Source organism: Phyllopteryx taeniolatus, chromosome 5 (genome assembly GCF_024500385.1).
Source record: "Phyllopteryx taeniolatus isolate TA_2022b chromosome 5, UOR_Ptae_1.2, whole genome shotgun sequence".
Lineage (NCBI taxonomy): Eukaryota > Metazoa > Chordata > Actinopteri > Syngnathiformes > Syngnathidae > Phyllopteryx > Phyllopteryx taeniolatus.
The window spans coordinates 12,222,478-12,243,932 of NC_084506.1; the positions used below are offsets into that span (position 1 = coordinate 12,222,478).

Below are 21,455 nucleotides of genomic sequence, written 5' to 3' on the forward strand. Positions count from 1 at the left end.
TACTCCCACGGTCGCGTGGCCGACACGCCCGCATTTCATCACGTGACCGACGAATTTCCCCACGCGGTCCCTCTGCGTAGCTTGATACGCACACAGCAAAAATTGTTGCTGCGTGTCGAACGCCGCGGAGATCATCTCTCGTGATTGGTCCGTTTTAGTCATATGCTGTGATGACGTACTCAGCGTGCCCCTTGGTTCTACATACCATCTACACCGCCGCCTTCTCGATCGATTTTGCAGCATAATTAAACGTATCGTCTGGTCATCTAGGTCCATTTGTTCTAGCAGACACTATTCCACGGTCGCCATTGTTGTTGCTTTGTTCCTTGTTACGGAAAGGAAAGTAAAAACGGCTACCGCAAATGGCCAAAAAAATGCAGAGGAAACTCCACCCTGCGGTGTCCTAGCCAATACCAGCCATAGCGACACCCCCGACTCGGAGGTGAACTGCAGTACCTTTTAAAAACTGCGCGCGTGGGTTGCGCTCAAGTATAAAAGGCAAACTACGCGCGTGACAGCCTTAGTGACGTCAGCGCGGTCGCCGTCCACTCGATTATAAAGAAGCCTTTAAAGAAGAATCTGACATCTCAGCAGACGTTTTTCACCCGAGCAAAATCCCAAAGTGAAGCCCAAGCTGGCGGCATGGTGGAGGACTGGTTAGAGCGTCAGCAGTTCTGAGGACCCGGGTGCAATCCCCGGCCCCGCCTGTGTGGAGTTTGAATGTTCTCCCCGTACCTGCGTGGGTTTTCTCCGGGCACTCCGGTTTCCTCCCACATCACAAAAACATGCATTAATTGGAGACTCTAAATTGCCCATAGGTGTGACTGTGAGTGTGAATGGTTGTTTGTTTGTTTGTGCCCTGCGATTGGCTGGCAACCAGTTCAGGGTGTACCCCGCCTCCTGCCTGATGATAGCTGGGATAGGCTCCAGCACGCCCACGACCCTAGTGAGGAGAACCGGCTCAGAAAATGGATGGATGAAGCCCAAGCTGCTCTGAGCCATTGGTGGCTCTCAGCATAATAAGGAATAAATACAGTGTCTCAAAAACAAATACTTACATTATGTCATCTTAATCAGTAACAATTCCTCTGCACACTAAATTAACAATAGTCTCAAATGCTATGTTGAGAAAATTATCATGTTGCCTCATAGAAAACATATTTAAAAATGAAATTGATCTTAAACTTTTCATGGCCAAAGAGACTTTATAGACATTCAATACACCAAGTAGGCTTTACACGATCAGGATTTTTGGGGCCGATCACCGAATTTAAAAAACCGATAACCTATCACCGATCCGATCACAACATGGAGGAAAGGGTCTATTTATATGACCTGTTCATTTACTTTATATACTTGTGTACTTAATGGCTCAAAAAATTATATTTACAATAAATAATGTATCTTTGTTCCTCTATTTATGCCTGTGAGGCATAGTGACAGACAGAAGAAATGAATGGTCTTCTACTAGTTGGCAGGAAGTACATACAGTAATGAATGTATCCACTTTTTGTGACATTTTTGTTTGTTGGTGTGCCGTGAGATTTTTCAATTGTAAAATATGTTCCTTGGCTCCATAAAGGTTGGAAATCACTGCTCGTCAGATCGTGTATTCTAATCAGTCAGGTCAAACCAACATAACGTGACAGAAATAATAATAATAACCTACTGTAATTAAACTACTTTATTTTTAATTAAATTACTTCACCCACACCGAAACTTTAGAGCATGATGCAACAGAACGGCGGCATGTTTACGTCCAACCGTTCGTGATACCACTAGCTTGCTAGGCACATAACATTTTATTGCCTGCTTGCGAGCTGTATCGTATTAAAAGTATGGGAACATACCTCAAGCAAGCCTTAAATGAACATCCTCTACTGTCCTGAGCACCGGTGACCACCAACACATGTTTTTCCCCATTTTGTCCTTATAATACAGTCGGCGCAATCCACTCTTGTTGTCATCGCCACGGTAACAAGTGTATCCGGTCGCATTTGAGTTGACAAGATAAAGCCCAATGATCGTAAAAAAAACGGCATGCGGTGGTATCGGAATACAAGATTTTATTGCAGTAGTCTGACAGTGTAATTGTGAAAGAGCAAATGTGTCTTGGAGTTTGATTCGGCATTACGTGTTGTCTGTCTCAGACGTGTTGTCTGTTCCACACCGGCGACATGTTTTTTGTTGTTTTTTTTAAAATAACTTTATTGGCCGTCAGATATTTCCAATACTACGTCAAAAGACACATGACAAGGCGGAGTCAATGTCTTTTGCGGAGCCGATCAATGATGTCATTGATTGGATCGGCGAATTATGACATTAAAACTGATCAGCCAATCAGCATAAAATGCTAATTATCGGCCGATACCGATAAACCCGATAAAATCGGTGTAAAGTCTAACTCCAAGGTAATAAAAAATCAATAAATTAAAAAAATTCTAACATTCAAACATATAGAGTAAAAACAAGTATCATCATATGGGCCAACAGCAGGTATTTTGGATGATTGTAGTTATACATATACTGTCTTTTGACCGTTATCAAAAACAAAAAGCCATTTAAAAGCACATACGATGTCGTGGAATGAGCAGCAAGTCGAATATGTCTCGATATGCCAAGATGAGCAGGCTGTGAGCCACCGTGAGCCGGTGGCTCACAGCCTGCTCATCTCATGCCGCGAGGAGCCAAGAACTTATGCTGCAGCCACAAAATGCGCTAGCTCTCTCTCGAAAAATGAGTGAAATTGCTCGAAAATGGCTGGCAGACTGGGGCTTCCCTGCTCAGGGAACGGCTGGCAGTGAATGAGTGAAGCTGTTGCCCCTGCGACCCGACCTAAAGTACAAGACATAAAATTTTCCAAAGAGTTAACGTGTAGCGAACAGAACCATGAACAGTGACCCCAAAACAAAAACAAACAAACAAAACAGAACTGTGGATTTTGCTACTTGTTCCACCCCTAATACATATTTTTTACTAATTTTGTAGTAAGGAATGTTATAACAGCTTCAATCTAGTGATATTACTCAAACAGAGAACAACAGTCAACAACAGAAGGTACTCCTGGTGGCCAGTTTTCGGGGCACCTCGGTGGTGGGAGGTGTCCCGTCCACCAGGCCACTTTCGGGTGGACTTCTGGGACCGACCACGCCTCTCGATTGGGTGGTGTGGGGTGCTCAGCACCCGCGGTGCAGACACAGCAATTACAGGACACTTCTGACTATTGTGCATGCAGAACGGTGTCAATTCACTTGCATGTGTCAAACAGACACACAACCTAGGGACTTATTCGCTGGGTGTGTGACCACTCACTCAAAGCAACGAATAACATAACTATGTAAATTTCTTGGGTAATCCCCTCCCTTACACACTGGCCCTATAGATGTTTAGAATATACATAGCTACTTCCACCATACTTCCGTTGTACAGCCGGGTCCACGACCCTGTTCTGCATGCTTCCCCTCCTGTCCCTGTCCTTTCCTATATTGTCCTGTCCTTCCCTCATATGGTGTAGCACTACTTACCCATACAACACTCTAATTCAATGTGTCATTGCATTCGGTATATAATGCTTTACATTCCTCATCTTGTTTACAGCTAGTGCTTTGTCTTTTGTTGTCTTTTCCTATATTATTTAGTTACCTTTAACGCTCTCCTTTTTGTTTTTTCTGTCACTCCCCTTTAAAAACCTTGTTCTGTTCGACTGAACGAGTGTAATTCTCAATAAATATCCATCAAAATACAAAGAAAAGAAAAAGTCCACTGCGACAGAGTAAAACTGTTCCGGCATAAAAAGGATACAGATTCTCCTTTCTGCTTGACCTAACAGCTGTACAGGAAAAAAATAAACAATAAAAATAAAACATCTTGAAAAATAACAATAAAACAAACAAACAAAAAAAAAAATAATAATAAAAAAAAAAAATATATATATATATATTTAAATTACAACTTAACCACTGTTTAACTTAAACATAATTTCACATTCTCCAACTGAATAGATTAAATAAAAAATAAAACATGAAACCATGACCATGAGAAAGAACCTGATTAAACTCAATACAAATTATACTGTTAGAGAGCAAAATAACAAACGTCAAATATTTGCTGAAGGCTGTCAAGATTTGTCCACGTTAGGCATGACAACGCATAAAACGTTTCCAACGTAATACACTAAATGGACATTTCACATTTCAGGCTAAGGAAACCTGAACTCGTCATGTTATTCTTTGCGGAGGTCTTTACATATTGCTTCCCACGAATGGTGTCATAATAACAGTGTGTGTATTTTAGACATGCAGCTGCTATATCGAACACGATTGTCTATGTTTCTAATGCTAATACCCAGCTTTGTGGTTTTTCTAACTTTACATATTAATATAATAATAATAATATAATGTAACTATTGTTGTTATCGATAATTGAATAAAAGGACATACTAGTTCAATGCAGTACATACGATAAATGTTACGTTTGCATTAGTGATATTTATAAATCAATGAGATTGCAGTGTCAGACCTAACATAGGCTACTAAAGTGTCGAAAAAGCTAAAGTGGGTACTTTTTTTCGACCCGATAAACAGGCCTCGCTACGATGCTATGCTAACGTTCGCTGCATTTTGCTCGTCTTTCAGGCTGCTGCTGGAAAACGCTTGCCTTTCCTTTCAAATGTAATGATGGCAATTGACTGGCCGACAAGGTATTCTTCCACACAATACTCTGGAAATATGGAATATAGTTAAGCGTTGCATAAACTGTCGAAAGGGCGACTTTGCTCTACTGATCTACTGACCTACTTTTGGGAATGACGCAAAGTTACGGTAAACCGTTGTGGAATAAACAAGCGTAAACGACAACGCTTACCTCGCTCACCTGATAAACGCCAACGCGACAAGTCCAGCCACGAACGTAGGAAAGCTCAAAATGGTTACAAATATGATATATAAAAGAAGTCAATTACCTGCCGTTTCGCCGTCCGCGGTGTCACCGCCGCCAGCGGCCGTATGCCTGGCCGCCATGGCTGGAGCCGGTGCGCTGGGGCCCACGACTCCAATTCATAGATGTGGCGGTCGAATAACGCCGGTTAATACCCGATGTCTTGACTAAGACGTGGAGTTAAATACACAATAAAATTTGCATTGTTTTTCAGCTGTCGTGTTTTCCTACAATCAACACAAGGGGATCCTCTGTATTATGGACGGTTTGTCAGTGCAAGAGCACGGAAAAGATGACACTTGTCTCCTCCTACCGGATTACCGTCGGTCGTGTCTCCCCCATACTGTCACACCATAGTGTCGCCAGAAACCCCCTACCCACAGTGTTCCTTGTTTTCTTTATCATTCAGCTCAAGGGCTGGTAATTATCACTGAAAACTGAAAATATTTATTGAAATCAAACTACATGTGGATAAAATTGCTGGTACACCTCTGTTAATGAAAGAGAATCCCACAGTAGTCACAGAAATAACTTGAATCTGACAAAAGTAATATTAAACTTTTTGATGAAAATCAGACACTGCTTTTGAATTGTGGGTCAACAGAATTCATTCATCTCCTCACTAGGGTCGCGGGCGTGCTGGAGCCTATCCCGGCCCCGGAGATAGCTGGGATAGCTATCAATCATTCGCACTCACATTCACACCTATGGGCAATTTAGTCAGCAATCAACCTATCATGCATGTTTTTGGGATGTGGGAGGATACCGGAGTGCCCGGAGAAAACCCACGCAGGCACGGGGAGAACATGCAAACTCCACACTGGCGGGGCCGGGATTTGAACCCCAGTCCTCAGAACTGTGAGCGAAGCTATCTTTGGGCGAGAGGCCTTGAACTGGTATGAAAGTAATTATTAATTAATAAGAGAATTAATACAAAATAATAACATGTAAAAAATACATTTCATTAACCCATTTTAGGAAAATCGACTAAATTAATTTTACAAATATTAGTGACTCTTGATAATGTCAGTGCTCAGAAGGCCAGATTAAATAATGGAGCAGATAACCAGTACTTTGAAAACCCCTGAATTTGACTGATCACGGTCTGAGAAGTAGAAACTTTCATAATTTGATAAAACATTAAATATGAGTTCAGATTAACAATTTCACAATCACTTTCAACCCTGGCGGCACGGTGGCCGACTGGTTAGAGCATCAGCCTCACAGTTCTGAGGACCCGGCCTTCAATCCCCGGCCCCGCCTGTGTGGAGTTTGCATGTTCTCCCTGTGCCTGCGTGGGTTTTCTCCGGGCACTCCGGTTTCCTCCCACATCCCAAAAACATGCATTAATTGGAGACTCTAAATTGCCCGTAGGTGTGACTGTGAGTGCGAATGGTTGTTTGTTTCTATGTGCCCTGCGATTGGCTGGCAACCAGTTCAGGGTGTACCCTGCCTCCTGCCCGATGACAGCTGGGATAGGCTCCAGCACACCCGCAACCCTGGTGAGGAGAAGCGGCTCAGAAAATGGATGGATGGACTTTCAACCCTGTGGATTTAAATTTAAATATTTTTTTTTGCATTACATTTAACCACTCCGGTTTCCTCCCACTTACCAAAAACATGCGTGGTAGGTTGATTGAAGACTCTAAATTGCCTGTAGGTGTGAATGTGAGTGAGAATGGTTGTTTGTTTATATGTGTCCTGCAATTGGCTGACGAGCGGTTCGGGGTGTACCTCCCGCCCGAAGATAGTTGGGATAGGCTCCAGCACGCCCGCGACCCTAGTGAGGATAAACAGTAAAGAAAATGGATGGATGGATTACAGTTAACAGGCATTTAGAACTGTGAGGGTGACTCACTTTTCCCACCTATGGGCACATTGTTGCTTTTATGCAATATGCTCTGCATCGACACAAAACTCCCATACCAAAACATCCATCCATCCATTTTCCGTACAGCTTCTCCTCACTAGGGTCACAGGGATGTTGGAGCCTATCCCAGCTGTCATCGGGCAGGAGGCGGGGTACACCCTGAACTGGTTGCCAGCCAATCACAGTATAGCAAAACAAATAAAATAAATAAATAAATATTGATAATGCACCAATCTCGACGTCAGTCATGTGAGATTTAAGATATTGGCCAGAGAATAAAGATACGCCGTGGAGAAACGGACAAGCTTACTTCAGGTGGGACCCAGTGTCGGTACACCGGTAGAAAGTCAGGATTTAGCATCCAAAAGCAAGGTAGTTTCACAGAGTCTGTTACCACGGTGATTGAGTTGGAATTTCTCTTACCCGACCCTGTGAAATCAATAATAGTTCAGACTTTCCCTCTTCTGTGATGTCACCTATTGGTGCCATGTGCAACGGCAACCATGTCTGAGGGGATGCCTTTGTAAACGAAGAATAGATTTCGTGCTGTTGACTGATTTGCAATGCACTGAGATAGCTGAGGCTAATGGTAGCACTATTGTGTCTAGAACAATGGTAAACAGTTGTGCTGTTTCCAGCTGCTCTAATTGGTCGAACAGAGACAAGAAATCCTTCTTTGTGATACCGGCAGTAACTGTAATCACAGTAACAGACGAAGGTTATTTCGAGAGATGATCCACGATTAAAACTATATGTCCAGTAGTTTGACATTCTACTGACCGTGAATCAGCCATCTCACGTCAGCGTGTGGGATTTCTGATCCACGGGAGCCATGGCAGTGGCGGTTGTGAATGTGGACACCCGTCTCCTCATGCCAGTCACACGGGGTGCACCTGCCGGCTCCTCGTTTCGCTGTCCGGCTGCCACGGCGGCAATGGTGGCCACGTCGCCAGCACTCGGGCCCCCGCAGGAGCCTGAGCAACTACTTCATTCTTTTGTCCCGTTGTGGCCGCATAACTTGACCCAGCATGGGCAGTTTACTTTGAAGGATTGTTTTCAGCTTCCTCCGTTCCAGAGCATGTGGGTCAGCGACGTGGTCGCCATTTTCAGCGACATTGTGTGGGCGTAAAGAATTGCTTAAGCTGACTGACCATAAATTTCAACAAGCGAAGCCACACATACTGTACGTCTTACTGGTACGTAAGTAAGTTTTCCCTCCGACTAACTTGTGTTTTTCCAGATGTGTCCTTACAACAGTTTATAGGGTGTCAATATAACCTTTACATCCATCATGAACCTTATTATTGAGACAAGATACAGTATACAGTAATCAGAATGCATACATGACTTAGAATTATAATGCTGTTTGCTAGAAGCTTGCCCTCAACGTCCCCTCAGTAATGGCGGCCGGAAACCAAGCATTGTGGGTAATCGAGCGATGTGTCGTACTAGATTTGGAAACGACAAAAACACGTCCCGGACACGTCACGTCCTTTTGAATCCGGTTCCGTGAACACTGGCGCGCTCTGCTGCCGTGCTCTGCTCCTCACCGGCTTCTTTTTAAAGTTGAATTAAACTCATTGTCATGTATTGTATCTAAATACAATACAATATCGAACAATATCGTACTGAGTTGTTGAGATACAGCTTAAGACGCTTTTTCTTCATCTCTTTTGGCCAGATTTTTTGGATGGCGCTGGTGACGTAAGCAGGCTGCAGCATATACTTTCTATCATGAGGCCCTCCCCCACCAAACCACACTCTTTCGAAACTGACATTTTTCAATATTCAGTGTCTTAAAATATTTCTACAGTAGTGTTCATTTTCACAGAACTATATTCTTCACAGTGCAAAGGTGGCACAGTATTTTATATGAAGTAGACTTACTTTGCACTTGGCATCTTTTAGCCTTCACAAGTGCATCAAAATCAGGCTTCAAATCCTGAGTAGCAGCCAATTTCAGAATGTCATTTAAGTGGTAAGTGGACAGTTAAACAGACGTGTAGAAATTACTCCCATCTAGCGTTGAAATTGTGTGTTGCATTCAAACGAATGGTGCCCTCAAGCGCCTCACTTTTTCTTGCACGTATTGCAACAACGGTAGCCGTCGTATATCAAAAACCTTGAAGATGTCATCCTATACTTAATGGAGTGTTCACTCAGGTAAAAAAAGCTTGTGATTTCATAAACAAAACTGCATCGCCTTAGTGTATCAAAATACCAAAAAGATGTCATCCGATACTTCATGGAGTGTTCATTGAGGTGAAGAGGTTCGTGATTTCATAAATATTACAAACGGCATTACATCATTTGTGTCTGTATATAGGCCGGGTGAGAATGAAAGAATTTTGGTTTGCCTAGTTGTCCTATCACAACCTTTGCCCCAAAACATTTTTCTGGTGTGCCATTCCCATTTCATTTTTACAAGCCGTTGTCAGTTTGTTGAGCATTTACTGCTGGAACCCCAACTGAAACTGAAAGGGTATAGTAGTTATTTCCCAGTGCACTAGCAGAAATTGACAGATAAAACTGTTAATTCATACTCCGGTAGGTCGATTCGCAGAAGTAGTAAAATTTGTCAGAACACATGCTAATATGGGACAGTTGGCCCTTCTGTGTTATGTTGCCTATGGTAAACAACACTGTCTAACAAAACCGAATGAAACAAAGTTAGCTTTTGGTTGATTTGGGCAGTGTTGATTACTTGTCGAGGCCAAATCTGGCAACTTCAACGTCCCTTCTAAAATCTTTTTCTCTCATGAGCTCCTTCGTCCTCGGGAAGGCTAGCCCGATGTTTATCCTCTTGAATGCTCCGCTGCCTTTTTCGCTTTCCTGTCGATTGTGTAACTGTCTCCATTGCATATCCATTCCGATCATGTATTATGCTGCTGCAATAGTGCACACTTGCCAGTGTATGGTAATAAACTGATTTTCTCCTCGGGTGTCTCAATCTCTGCACTGAATCGCAGGGAACCACGTAGTTATTCTGCGTTGGTGCTGCTTGTCCCTTATAGTGGCTGTAGTTTCAAGATGGCAGACTGTCATGAGGGGCTTTCCTACCGCAGGAACCTTTGCAGGAACTGTCCTAGCTACCCTGGTAGCTTGAGTTCCCCCTGTGTCCCCACCAAAAAAAACTACCAGGGTACGGAAGGTTCCCCCTGTAATCTTTCATTCCTCCTAGCGGGTAGGGTCTTCCGAGAGCGACCAGGAACTCTTTGAGGGGGCGGGCTGTGCTGACGAACGCTCATTGGTTGACAGACCTCTGTAGGCGTTGAATTATTCATCAAAGAGCCGCTATGACAGGATGAGGCGTTATTATGCAAGGCTAGAAATAAGACGATTAAAATACATTGAAAAGCGAAACTTCCAAACACCGATCTTTACATTTTCCCACTGAGCCGCACCTGGTAGACAAGGAGCAGACTGAACTCTGTGCTCGCCGAGCTTATGGCTCGGCGGTGAACCGCAGCAGCAGACTCAGTGGCGAAGTCCACTGCCGGGAGGTCCGCCGCCGCCCCAGGGGCAAGGTCCACCGCTGGCTGCCTCAGTCCTGCTAAGGAGCGGAGGTCCAAGCCAAAGCGGTTGTGTGCGTCTTCCTCGGCCGGGCCACGAACACCGGTGTGAGGCTGGCCGGCGGAAGCTCTGATGGTCTAATCCAGTCAGTTACGGGGGAAGAAAAAAAATAACTTCCCTGGCAGCAGCTCCTCTAGCCTGTGGTAAAATGCTGTGTTTGCCATAGTGCAAGAAGAGGAAGTTAAGTCCGGCTTTTTGTCTGTGTTTGTGAGTTGACAAATAAATATTTCCAATGTACAGTTTGTTTTTGTTTTTTTTCATCCAAACACATTTACAGATACCAAATACTTCACACAGCTGTATTTAAAAACGGACTAAGAGCTGTCCATGAAGTTACGTAATTTGTATTTATTTATTGAACCTTATCCAGGTAAAGTATTTGCAATGCCAACCTGGCTGCAGACAGTAGAGTAAAACAAAGCAAAATAGAAGCAAATACATATACAAACTGTACAATGTGCTATAGTAACAAGTTAAATATTACATTACATCATAACACACGGTGAATAAAATGTCCATAAAAGGCATGTGAGCGGATGTTCTCTGAAGCTGGAGAACTTGCATGGAGAAAAATGTAATCGCCTGAATGGCAAAAATTTAGAAAAACTTGTCTTTTTGAATAAATAAATATATAAATAAATGTAGAAGCCTGCAGATCACTATAGTTGTGATGAAAGTTTTTGTACCTTGAAGACCGATCGTTCCATAAACCACGTGACATGGATTTGTGGAGCAGTGCGGTGAGTTCAAAGAGTGTCCAGACTTTCTTATCTATGGCTATTATAGCAGCATAATTAGTTATTTATCATATTGTAAGGCATTTGAATTAACATTAATTTTACTGCGTATAAACCCGTCAAATGGAACACTTCCTTACCTTGGACCCAGGGTCAAAAATATGTTGACATAACGCTACCTTTTTGACTTCTTTTCCTCGCCTGCTTTTCTTCTTTTGCGTAACTCTGCGCCCGGCCGGGGGCGTAACTGTCCTTTTCATGATGGAAATTAAAAAAAAAAAAAAATCACCTGTCCTGTTCTGACTGATCACTCATTCGCTGACTTGAGATGCGCCCTCACGTCATGTGACGTGACTTACCCAGTGACAACCATAGTTACTTTAGTTTATTTTATTTGTTATTTTCAAGACAGAAACGTAAAGTGGGTGCCAGTGGGCGTCACAAATTATTTTAGGATTTTATTTAATTATTTTTCCCGAGGACGAGGGCGCTGGCAGTGCGCCCCTCCAGCAGATGGCGCCCGCCTATGTCGCCTATGCTCAGGGCTGGCCCTGCTTTGACCATGAATACGCCCAGAGATGGCTGAACCAGGGGGCCCTGTGGGAAATGTGCCTCGCCACTTTTTACCCTATGTGCCCCTTTCTTACCCTTGGTGCCCCTATGTGTGCTGCAAAAAGTGCCCTCGGAGCTTGCCAAGAGTGCCCTCGGAGTGGCCATAAGTGTCCTTGGACTGGCAAAGTGCACCTGAAAATTTTTTATCAGCTCTCTCCCATTGACGATTGGTTTCGGAAGTCCAAAAACTGCCCTCGGAGGGGTAAAAAGTATCCCTAAAGTACTGGGGGGTAAAGTACTTATATTGCAGTTGCACAATATTAAAATGTGGTAAACTGCTGTAATTTTCCCCTCGTTTCCTGAAAAATAATTAAATATAATACAAACTATGTTAGTTTAACGCAGTGTAATCATTAGCAACCGATGCAGATGTTCGAATATACAGTAAATAAATTCAAAGCACTCTTTTTGTTAGTTGCCGTGCGAGATCATCAGCTGTGCCAAAGAAATGTATCAAAGTTCACTTAATTTTTTCTTAAATTATTATTTATTATACAATAATCATTTTTCCATCCATCTGTATAGAGACAAGCAGAACAATTTATAGGTGCCGTATTTTACCAAACTAACTTTTTCTCGTATTTGGGATGTAATATTGGCTCATGGGGCCTCAGTGAACCTGAAATATGAATTAAAATCGTCCAGCATTCCTGAGTTCAAGACGTTTTTCTGCCGGGAGGCCTGAAATCAGGTCATTCGAAGATCTCCCTGCGCCTTCCCTCTCCACTCCCGGACCAGCGCTGTCAACATAAACACGTGGGCACTCACAAGTGGGTCTTCTACACGGAGGCAATTAATCAGAGGAAAGGGGTTCAGTCCTCGCCAAATATGAACAAAGTGGATCTAAAGGTGGGTCAAAGAGAAAAAGTTAGCTGTTAGGGGGCTTTTCTGGACACTGGTATGACAAAACCAAGGTGTTTTTTTTAAATGAAATGAACACTTTTATACCAAGTCCATGTTAAAGAGCCACTCTTTGGAGGTCTAAATTGTCAAAATATGGGGCATTTAATGCTTTTACATTAGATGGCAGAAGGTACAATGAACCTGTGTCTCCCCTTGTTGCCAGTCATCCATCCATCCATTTTCTATCGCTTAGCAGGGACACCCAGACTTCCCTCTCCCCAGCCACTTCATCCAGCTCTTCCGGGGGGATCCCAAGGCGTTCCCAGGCCAGCCGAAGGACGTAGTCTCTCCAGCGTGTTCTGGGTCGTGCCCGGAACACCTCACCGGGGAGGCGTCCGGGAGGCATCCGAATCAGATGCCCCAGCCACCTCATCTGGCTCCTCTCGATGTGAAGGAGCAGCGGCTCTACTCTGAGATCCTCCCGGATGATCGAGCTTCTCACCCTATCTCTAAGGGAGAGCCCGGACACCCTGCGGAGGAAACTCATTTCGGCCGCTTGTATCCTGGATCTTGTTCTTTCGGTCACGACCCACAGCTCGTGACCATAGGTGAGGGTAGGAACGTAGATCGACCGGTAAATCGAGAGCTACGCCTTTCGGCTTAGCTCCTTCTTTACCACAACAGATTGATACAACGTCCGCATCACTGCAGACGCTGCACCGATCCGCCTGTCAATCTCCCGTTCCATTCTTCCCTCACTTGTGAACAAGACCCCAAGATACTTGAACTCCTCCACTTGGGGCAGGATCTCATCCCCGACCTGGAGAGGGCACGCCACCCTTTTTCGACTGAGGACCATGATCTCAGATTTGGAGGTGCTGATTCTCATCCCAGCCGCTTCATACTCGGTTGCAAACTGCTCCAGTGAGAGTTGGAGGTCACGGCTTGATGAAGCCAACAGAACCACATCATCTGCAAAAAGCAGAGATGCAATACTGAGGCCACCAAACCGGACGCCCTCTACGCCTCGGCTGCGCCTAGAAATTCTGTCCATAAAAGTTATGAACAGAATCGGTGACAAATGGCAGCCTTGGCGGAGTGCAACCCTCACCGGAAACGAGTCCGACTTACTGCCGGATATGCGTACCAAACTCTGACTCTGGTCGTACAGGGACCGAACAGCCCGTATCAGGGGGTTCGGTACCCCATACTCCCGAAGCACCCCCCACAGGACCACTCGAGGGAGACGGTCGAACGCCTTCTCCAGGTCCACAAAACACATGTAGACTGGTTGGGCGAACTCCCATGCACCCTCGAGGACCCTGCCGAGGGTGTAGAGCTGGTCCACTGTTCCACGGCCAGGATGAAAACCACACTGCTCCTCCTGAATCTGAGATTCAACTTCCCGACGGACCCTCCTCTCCAGCACCCCTGAATAGACCTTACCAGGGAGGCTGAGGAGTGTGATCCCCCTGTAGTTGGAACACACCCTCCAGTCCCCCTTCTTAAAAAGGGGGACCACCACCCTAGTGTGCCAATCCAGAGGCACTGTCCCGGATGTCCACGCGATGTTGCAGAGGTGTGTCAACCAGGACAGCCCTACAACATCCAGAGCCTTGAGGAACTCCGGGCGAATCTCATCCACCCCTTGCCTTGCCACCGAGGAGCTTTTTACCCACCTCGGTGACCTCAACCCCAGAGATAGGAGAGCCCGCCTTAGAGAACCCAGACTCTGCTCCCTCATGGGAAGGCGTGTCGGTGGAATTAAGGAGGTCTTCGAAGTATTCTCCCCACCGGCTCACAACATCCCGAGTCGAGGTCAGCAGCGCCCCATCCCCACTATACACAGTGTTGATGGTGCACTGCTTCCCCCTCCTGAGACGTCGGATGGTGGACCAGAATTTCCTCGAAGCCGTCCGGAAGTCTTTCTCCATGGCCTCACCGAACTCCTCCCATGCCCGAGTTTTTGCTTCAGCAACCACCAAAGCTGCATTCTGCTTGGCCAGCCGGTACCCATCAGCTGCCTCAGGAGTCCCACATGCAAAAAAGGCCCGAAAGGACTCCTTCTTCAGCTTGACGGCATCCCTCACCGTTGGTGTCAACCAACGGGTTCGGGGATTGCCAGTCATACAACTGTAATGTTCTGTCTGAGTTGTGCTTTGTTTTTTTAATTTTTTTTATAAACCTGTCCTGTTCAGCTGCCTGGCCTTGATGAATGGCATCTGTGTATGCCTTTGTGGTGGAACAGTTTTGCTGTGCAACAGGGGAGTTTGAAATACTCCCTCTGCTTATTTTTAATGTTTTAATTATTCTGATGTTGATTGAAAATGCAGCTGGAGAGAAAAGGGTTTAGGGGACAGACAGAGGGACAGAGTGGACAAGGGGACTAGGGGTGAGAACCACAGCAGAAGAATAGTGAGACAGTCTAGATATTTGAACACAACTAACATTACAACAGTTATTTGAAGATTGGTGGGTGAGGGTGGTGGGGGCACCCGGTGAGGAAATGCAACAACTAACCAAGAGAACAAGATAAGAGAGGACAGAAAAGGGCAAGACAGGATGTGGGAAAATGAGCAAGGCATTGCTACTGTCAGTTGGTGCAGTGGGATTCTCTTTTCGTGTCGAAACACCTGGAAGAACATGTGATTTGATATGTTACTATAACCTGTTGTCATGAGTTGTGCCCTGCAGTTCCTTTGTTGGAGCTTGGGTGGTGCTTTGAGCCCATCTCCCCCCCCCCCCCCCCCCCCCTCTCTCTCTCTCTCACCCTCTCTCTCTGTCTTCCCAGTAATCAGCACCACCTCGGCCACACACTTGTTGTCAATCAGCCTTCATCACTTGCATTTAAGCCTGCCAGATCCAAGACTCCACTGCCAGAGTATTAACGTTCACCTGTGGTACAACAGCTCTCAACTTACACGTAAGCTACGCCAGTCCTTGCAATATTTCTGACATCCATGTTCTTCCTTGTCCTCAGTGCTCCTTCCGTGTTCCCTGCCTTGCTGACCTCTTACACGACCCCGCCAAGCCGTCCAGCCTGCTCACACTACCGCCTGTCGTACGCTCCCTGTCTCAATGACCCGCAAGTATGCCTCAAGGATCCACCTCTGACTTCCTTCACAATAAACCATTCTCCACAAATTTCTTCAACCTCCTCCTGCTTCTGGGTCCAGTTTAATATAATTAATACCATCGCATCGTGACAAAATACTCTGGCCCCCATGGACCCAGCAACCTCGGAGGCGCTTAGACAAGCGCCCATTTTGGAAGACAGGATAAAGTTCTCCAAGAGATTATGGAATCATTACACTCTCTCACGCAACAATTCTCCCTACTTTCTTCCAAAATGCAGTCCGACCACCCTCCCGTAAGTATTCCTTCCGAGCCTGAAGCCTCCGATCGATCTCGCCTCCCGTACAAAGAGCCTCATGCTCCTCCGCTCGAGCCCGACTCTGTGGACTTAGGTGTATGCAGCCAATTCCTCCTAATTTGCTCCCTAGTTTTCAATTTACAACAGTTCAGGTACCCCACCGAATAATCCAGTCGATTTTGTCACTAACCTCCTACGCGGAAAAGCAGCTAAGTGGGCAATCGCGTTAGGGCATAACTCTTCCCTGTTACTCGTGTCATTTAACTCCTTTTCCGCTGAACTAAAGAAAGTCTTTGATCACTCTGTTCAGGGCAGAGAAGCCACTAGCCGCCTCCTTACGCTCACTCAGGGCGCAAATTCCGTTGCCTCTTATTCAGTCGAATTCAGAATAATTGCGGGTGGGATGATGCCGCACTAAGGGGTATTTTTCTAAATGGGCTTTCGGAGCAGCTGAAGGACTAGCTCGCTGCCCGGTACAAATCCTCCTCACTCAAAGATCTCATTTCACTATCCAGCAGCACCTCATCCGTCTTCTGAACCTCCGACCGCCTCTTCGTCACCCCTCACTGGACCAGATGAGCCCATGCAATTTGGTAACACGAGATTAGACCCGCCAGAACGGCAGCGCCGTTTTACCCAGCGACTGTGTATTTATTGCCGAAAATCAGGCCATTTCATTTCCACATACCCCTTGAGACCAAAAGACCAGGCTCACCACAACCCAAGAGCGCCGTGGTGAGCCAAACTACCACTTCCCAAAGCTCTCCCTCTCATATGACCGTTCCCGCATGTATTCTTGGTCCCGTTCACAACACACCCGTTATTGCCCGCATTGACTCCGGTGCAGATGATAATTTCATTCACAAAGGATTGGCACATCAACTCCCACTCCCTCGCAAACCACTCCAATCACCGAAGAAAGTTACAGCCCTGGATTGGCGCGTTATCTCCCCTTTCACCAACCAAACAGTTCCGTTGACCCTGTTAATCTCTGGAAATCACAGTGAGGACATCCCACTATTTCCAGCAAACCTCCACCGCCTGCCACACCAATCGACCTCTCACGGGTGCCTGCAGGATATCATGATCTCTCCCCTGTTTTCAGTAAAGACCTGGCCATTTCACTACCTCCCCACCGGCCTTATGACTGCGCAATCAACCTTCTTCCCGCCAGCTGTCTCTCAACCTTTCCCGGCCTCAGAAAAAGACTATGGAGGTCTATATCCGTGACGCTCTGGCTTCTGGACTCATTTGGCCTTCCTCTTCTCCAGTAGGGGCCGGCTTCTTCTTCTTTGAGACGAGAGATACCACTCTCCGCCACTGCATTGATTACCGTGGACTCAATGACATCACAGTTAAAAACAGATCTCCACTACCCCTCATTTGAACCCCTCTGTGACGCCCAGATATTCACCAAATTGGACCTACGCAATGCCTACCATCTCATCTGTATCAGAGAGGGGGATCAATGAAAAACTGCTTTCAATAACCCCCTCGGACAGTTCAAATACCTGGTCATGTCGTTCGGATTAACCGCTGTCTTCCAAACCTTTATTAATGACGTCCTCTGCGATATGTTGAACCGGTTTGTTTTTGTTTACTTAGACGACATCATAATTTTCTCTCGCTCCCCCGAAGAACACCGCAGTCATGTGCGCCAAGTTCATCAGCGCCTCCTTGAGAACCGCCTGTATGTCAAACCAGAAAAATGTGAATTCCTCCTCTCCTCCGTACACTTCATGGGCTATATCATTGCCAAAGGACAATTGCAACCAGACCCTGCCAAGATCCAAGCAGTCGTTAACTGGCCCACTCCCACCACCCGCAGAGAACTACATTTCCTGGGATTCGCCAATTTCCACCGCCACTTCATCTGCAATTATAGTAAAGTCTCAATTCCTCTCACTAGCTTTACCTCCACCAGCTCTCCGTTTAAGTGGACCCCGGCTGCATCCCAAGCCTTCGAACAGACCCTGTTCACCAGTGCTCCCATCCTACAATACCCTGACCCCTCCTTTCAGTTCGTGATGGAGGTTGACGCCTCGGACACTGGGGCGGGGGCCGTTCTCTTGCAGCGGGACCGCTCTTCCCAAAAACGTCATCCCTGTGCTTTCTTTTCCTGTCGTCTATCTACTGGCGAACGGGAACTATGACATTGGCAACTGAAAGCGTCTGGCCATCATCTGGGCATTGGAGGACTGGAGGCACTGGCTGGAGGGGTCTGATTCACCGTTTGTCATCTGGACTGATCACAAGAACCTTGCCTAGCTCCGTTCCACCTAACGCCTTAACCCCCGACAAGCTCGCTTCATCCTCCCTTCCTCCTGCTTTGTTGGGGCAGCCACCTGGGAAATCGAGCAGATTGTGAAACATGCTCAAGAGACCCAACCGGATCCGGAGATCAACACCGAGCTAAAAGCCCACCGCAGCAACCCCACACCACAGTGAACTGGGACAAAACCTACACAAATGCTGTCCCACAGCACCTCAAACACCAACGCTGCGCCCCACCGGTGAAAATCGGGAAAAGGAACGAGCGCTCCACAGCACCATCCATCAAAAATCACCGGCGCCGTGCAAAGACCTCACCCGCGTCAAAATGCCGAGCCCTGGCGCGCACCCCACAAAGCAAAAGGCCACAAGCTCAAAACAGGAAGGTGGGGTGTGCTCTGTGAGGGTGGGTGGGATTGGTGGTTCGGTACACTTGCCCCTCCCCTGGGGCTGGTCGGAGTGCTTCTGTCGGGCTGGGGGACGACCCTTGGTCCTTGGGATTGGGTGGCGTCCCCCTGACTGATTCCCCACGGGATGGGCGGTCTTGCAGGTGGAGGGGGCCGGGCCCGCTCATTTCCCCAAATCCTGTCCTACTCTGCCCTTGTTTGTCATCTCTCATCCTATTGGTTAGTTGTTGCATGTCCTCACCAGGTGTCGCCCCGTCCACATATAAGAATGCGATTCGACTTTGTAATGTCACTTGTAGTCAAATATCTAGACCAAGGGTGTCAAACTGGTGGCCCGAGGGCCAAATTTGGCCCGCCTCATCATTTTATGTGGCCCGCGAAACCAAATCTTGTGGATCCACTTCGTGTTTCCTGCTAAAATACCAAAATTGCAAATTCTCTTCACTTTTAAAAATATTGACATATTGCAAGCATTTTGTTTGTTACCGATAATTAATTAATTAATTAATTAAATAAATGAATACTGATAGTCGAACAAACAGTTTTTACTGGCTTCTGATTTCAAAAGTAGTTATCCATCAATTTGTGTATATGTAATATGAGGCGATCATATATTCATATGGGTCCACAGCCATAACGGCCCTCCAAGAGAAACAATAACTACGAGGTGGCCCGTGACAAAAATTAGTTTGACACCCCTGATCTAACTGTCTAAATATCGTTTTGCTGTGGTTCACACAAGAGGCTGACATTTTTCGGGAATCCCACCGGGTCCCGTGGGTTCCGTGGGAATCCCACGGGAGTGAACTTCACTAACAGTCACGTGATTGGGCAGGAGCGGGAGCGATGGCCATCAGGAGCGTATGGGAGTGAGAATTGTGATAGTAAAGTCAGTGGGAATTGTGTGAAAAGTGGAAACCATGAGACGGGAGTTGATGGGTGTGGAAACCATGACGGGAGTGAAAAACTATGCAGTTATACTTTAATCAAACTGATATTTGAACATTTCCCATGAGCATTGAGCTAAACATTGATCACTCAAGATTAATATCAATCGCTGTGGGAGTTGGAGTGAGCGGCATTGGGCGGGATTTAAAAAAAAAAAAAAACACTCGGGATTGGGATCAACCTCTGTGGTTGTAGGAAGGAGCGGGAGTCAACATTCACTCCGTGTCAGCCACTTAGTTCACACCCCTGTTCCCCTTGTCCGTTCTGTCCCTCTGTGTCCCCTTTTGTCTGCATTTTCAGTAAACATCAGAATAATTAACAAAAGTAATAATAATAAAAAAAATAAAAGTGGCACGGTGTGCGACTGGTTAGAGCGTCTGCCTCACAGTTCTGAGGACCAGGGTTCAATCCCCGGCCCCGGCCTCTGTGGAGTTTGCGTGTTCTCCCCGTGCCTGCGTGGGTTTTCTACGGGCACTCCGGTTTCCTCCCACATCCCAAAACCATGCATGGTAGGTTAATTGAAGACTCTAAATTGCCCGTAGGTGTGAATGTGAGTGCAAATGGTTGTTTGTTTATATGTGTCCTGCGATTGGCTGGCAACTAGTTCAGGGTGTATCCCGCCTCCTGCCGATGATAGCTTGGATAGGCTCCAGCACGCCCGTGACCCTTGTGCTGATAAGCGGCTCAGAAAATGGATGGATGGATAAAACAATTTAACAGAAGGAGTATTTCAAACTCCCCTGTTACACAGCAAAACTGTTCCTGCAAAAAAAAAGGCAGGACATTCTACATGGCCTTGCAGCTGAAGAGGACAAGTTAAAAATTATATGTGCATATATGCATAACTTTCATCCGAATATGTTCTACTGGATCATGTTTTAAATGTTTCATTGTATTATTCTTCAATTTAGCGACTGTTTTGCATAGCCTACTACTGTTTGAAAATCACAGATGTGATAAAGCACATGAATATTTCTTGATTAATAATTCAAATTATATTTAATTATAATTATTTATATACTTGCATTCCTGAACAGCAAAAAATTGTTTTAGTAGTTGAATATTATGCTTGATTCATTTCCGACTTTTCAGAGAAGCCCAGTAAGACGTAGCCTGCGATTGGCTGGCAACCAGTTCAGGGTGTACCCCGCCTCTCGCCCGATGATAGCTGGGATAGGCTCCAGCACGCCCGCGACCCTTGTGAGGAGAAGGGGTACAGAAAATGGATGGATGGAAGGATTTGCAAACCATTGTATTCATTCTTTATTTATGTTTTACACACGGTCCCAAATTCATTGCAATTGGGGTTTGTAAGTTATTAAGAGAGAGCGGAGTCTGGATCTGTGCTGTCACTACCTCTTCCAGAATTTTTGAGAGAAATTGCATGTTGGCGACAGGACAACACTTATTGAAGTTTTTGGGTTCCTTGATTCCTTCTCTCATCGCTAAAATGATGCAATTCTGACCAATGTGGGGAGGGGTAAAGGGCCTTCCCCAAACACAAAGTTGGAAGTACTGTATACCGTACTAAACACTTACCATTATCTTAATGTTCAATTTCTTCAATTGAAGAATTCAGGAGCAACTAAAGGGACCACTGTTTATATTTTTGGGTCCACAGACTGAACACAGACAATAAACTAAGATAAAAATTCATGGAGATAAATTTTGTTGGTTAGATGCTAGCTGGGCGGCACAGTGGCCGACTGGATAGCACAATCCACCTCACAGTTCTGAGGACCCAGGTCCTCAGAACTGTGAAAAAAAAAAGGTTTGCATGTTCTCCCGTGCCTGCGTGGGTTTTCTCCGGGTCCTCTGGTTTTCCTCTCACATCCCAAAAACATCCATGGTGGGTGAATTGAAAACTCTAAATTGCCCGTAGATGT

General features: G+C 45.8%; 1 protein-coding gene and 1 long non-coding RNA gene across 6 annotated transcripts in view; one reads left to right on the top strand and one right to left on the bottom strand.

The window, feature by feature from the left end:
* The window catches only part of bmal2 (basic helix-loop-helix ARNT like 2), a 38,345-nt gene extending 32,931 nt beyond the window's left edge, over positions 1-5,414 (bottom strand). For 3 of the 4 annotated variants that reach the window (XM_061772752.1, XM_061772753.1, XM_061772750.1), the window contains exon 1: positions 4,961-5,414. In XM_061772752.1, the coding sequence (XP_061628736.1) occupies positions 4,961-5,018 (58 nt within the window). In that variant the 5' untranslated portion in view covers positions 5,019-5,414. The remainder of the gene's footprint in view (positions 1-4,960) is intronic. The other variant, XM_061772754.1, reaches the window with a different exon arrangement.
* Positions 4,327-15,799, top strand: LOC133477702 (uncharacterized). 2 transcript variants are annotated; one of them, XR_009788456.1, is made up of 3 exons: positions 4,327-4,699; positions 15,362-15,470; positions 15,551-15,799. It is a non-coding gene; the product is annotated as an uncharacterized LOC133477702 (long non-coding RNA). The 2 variants fall into 2 exon arrangements; XR_009788457.1 differs by lacking the exon at positions 4,327-4,699 and adding an exon at positions 7,470-8,001.
* The last annotated feature ends 5,656 nt before the right edge of the window (positions 15,800-21,455 follow it).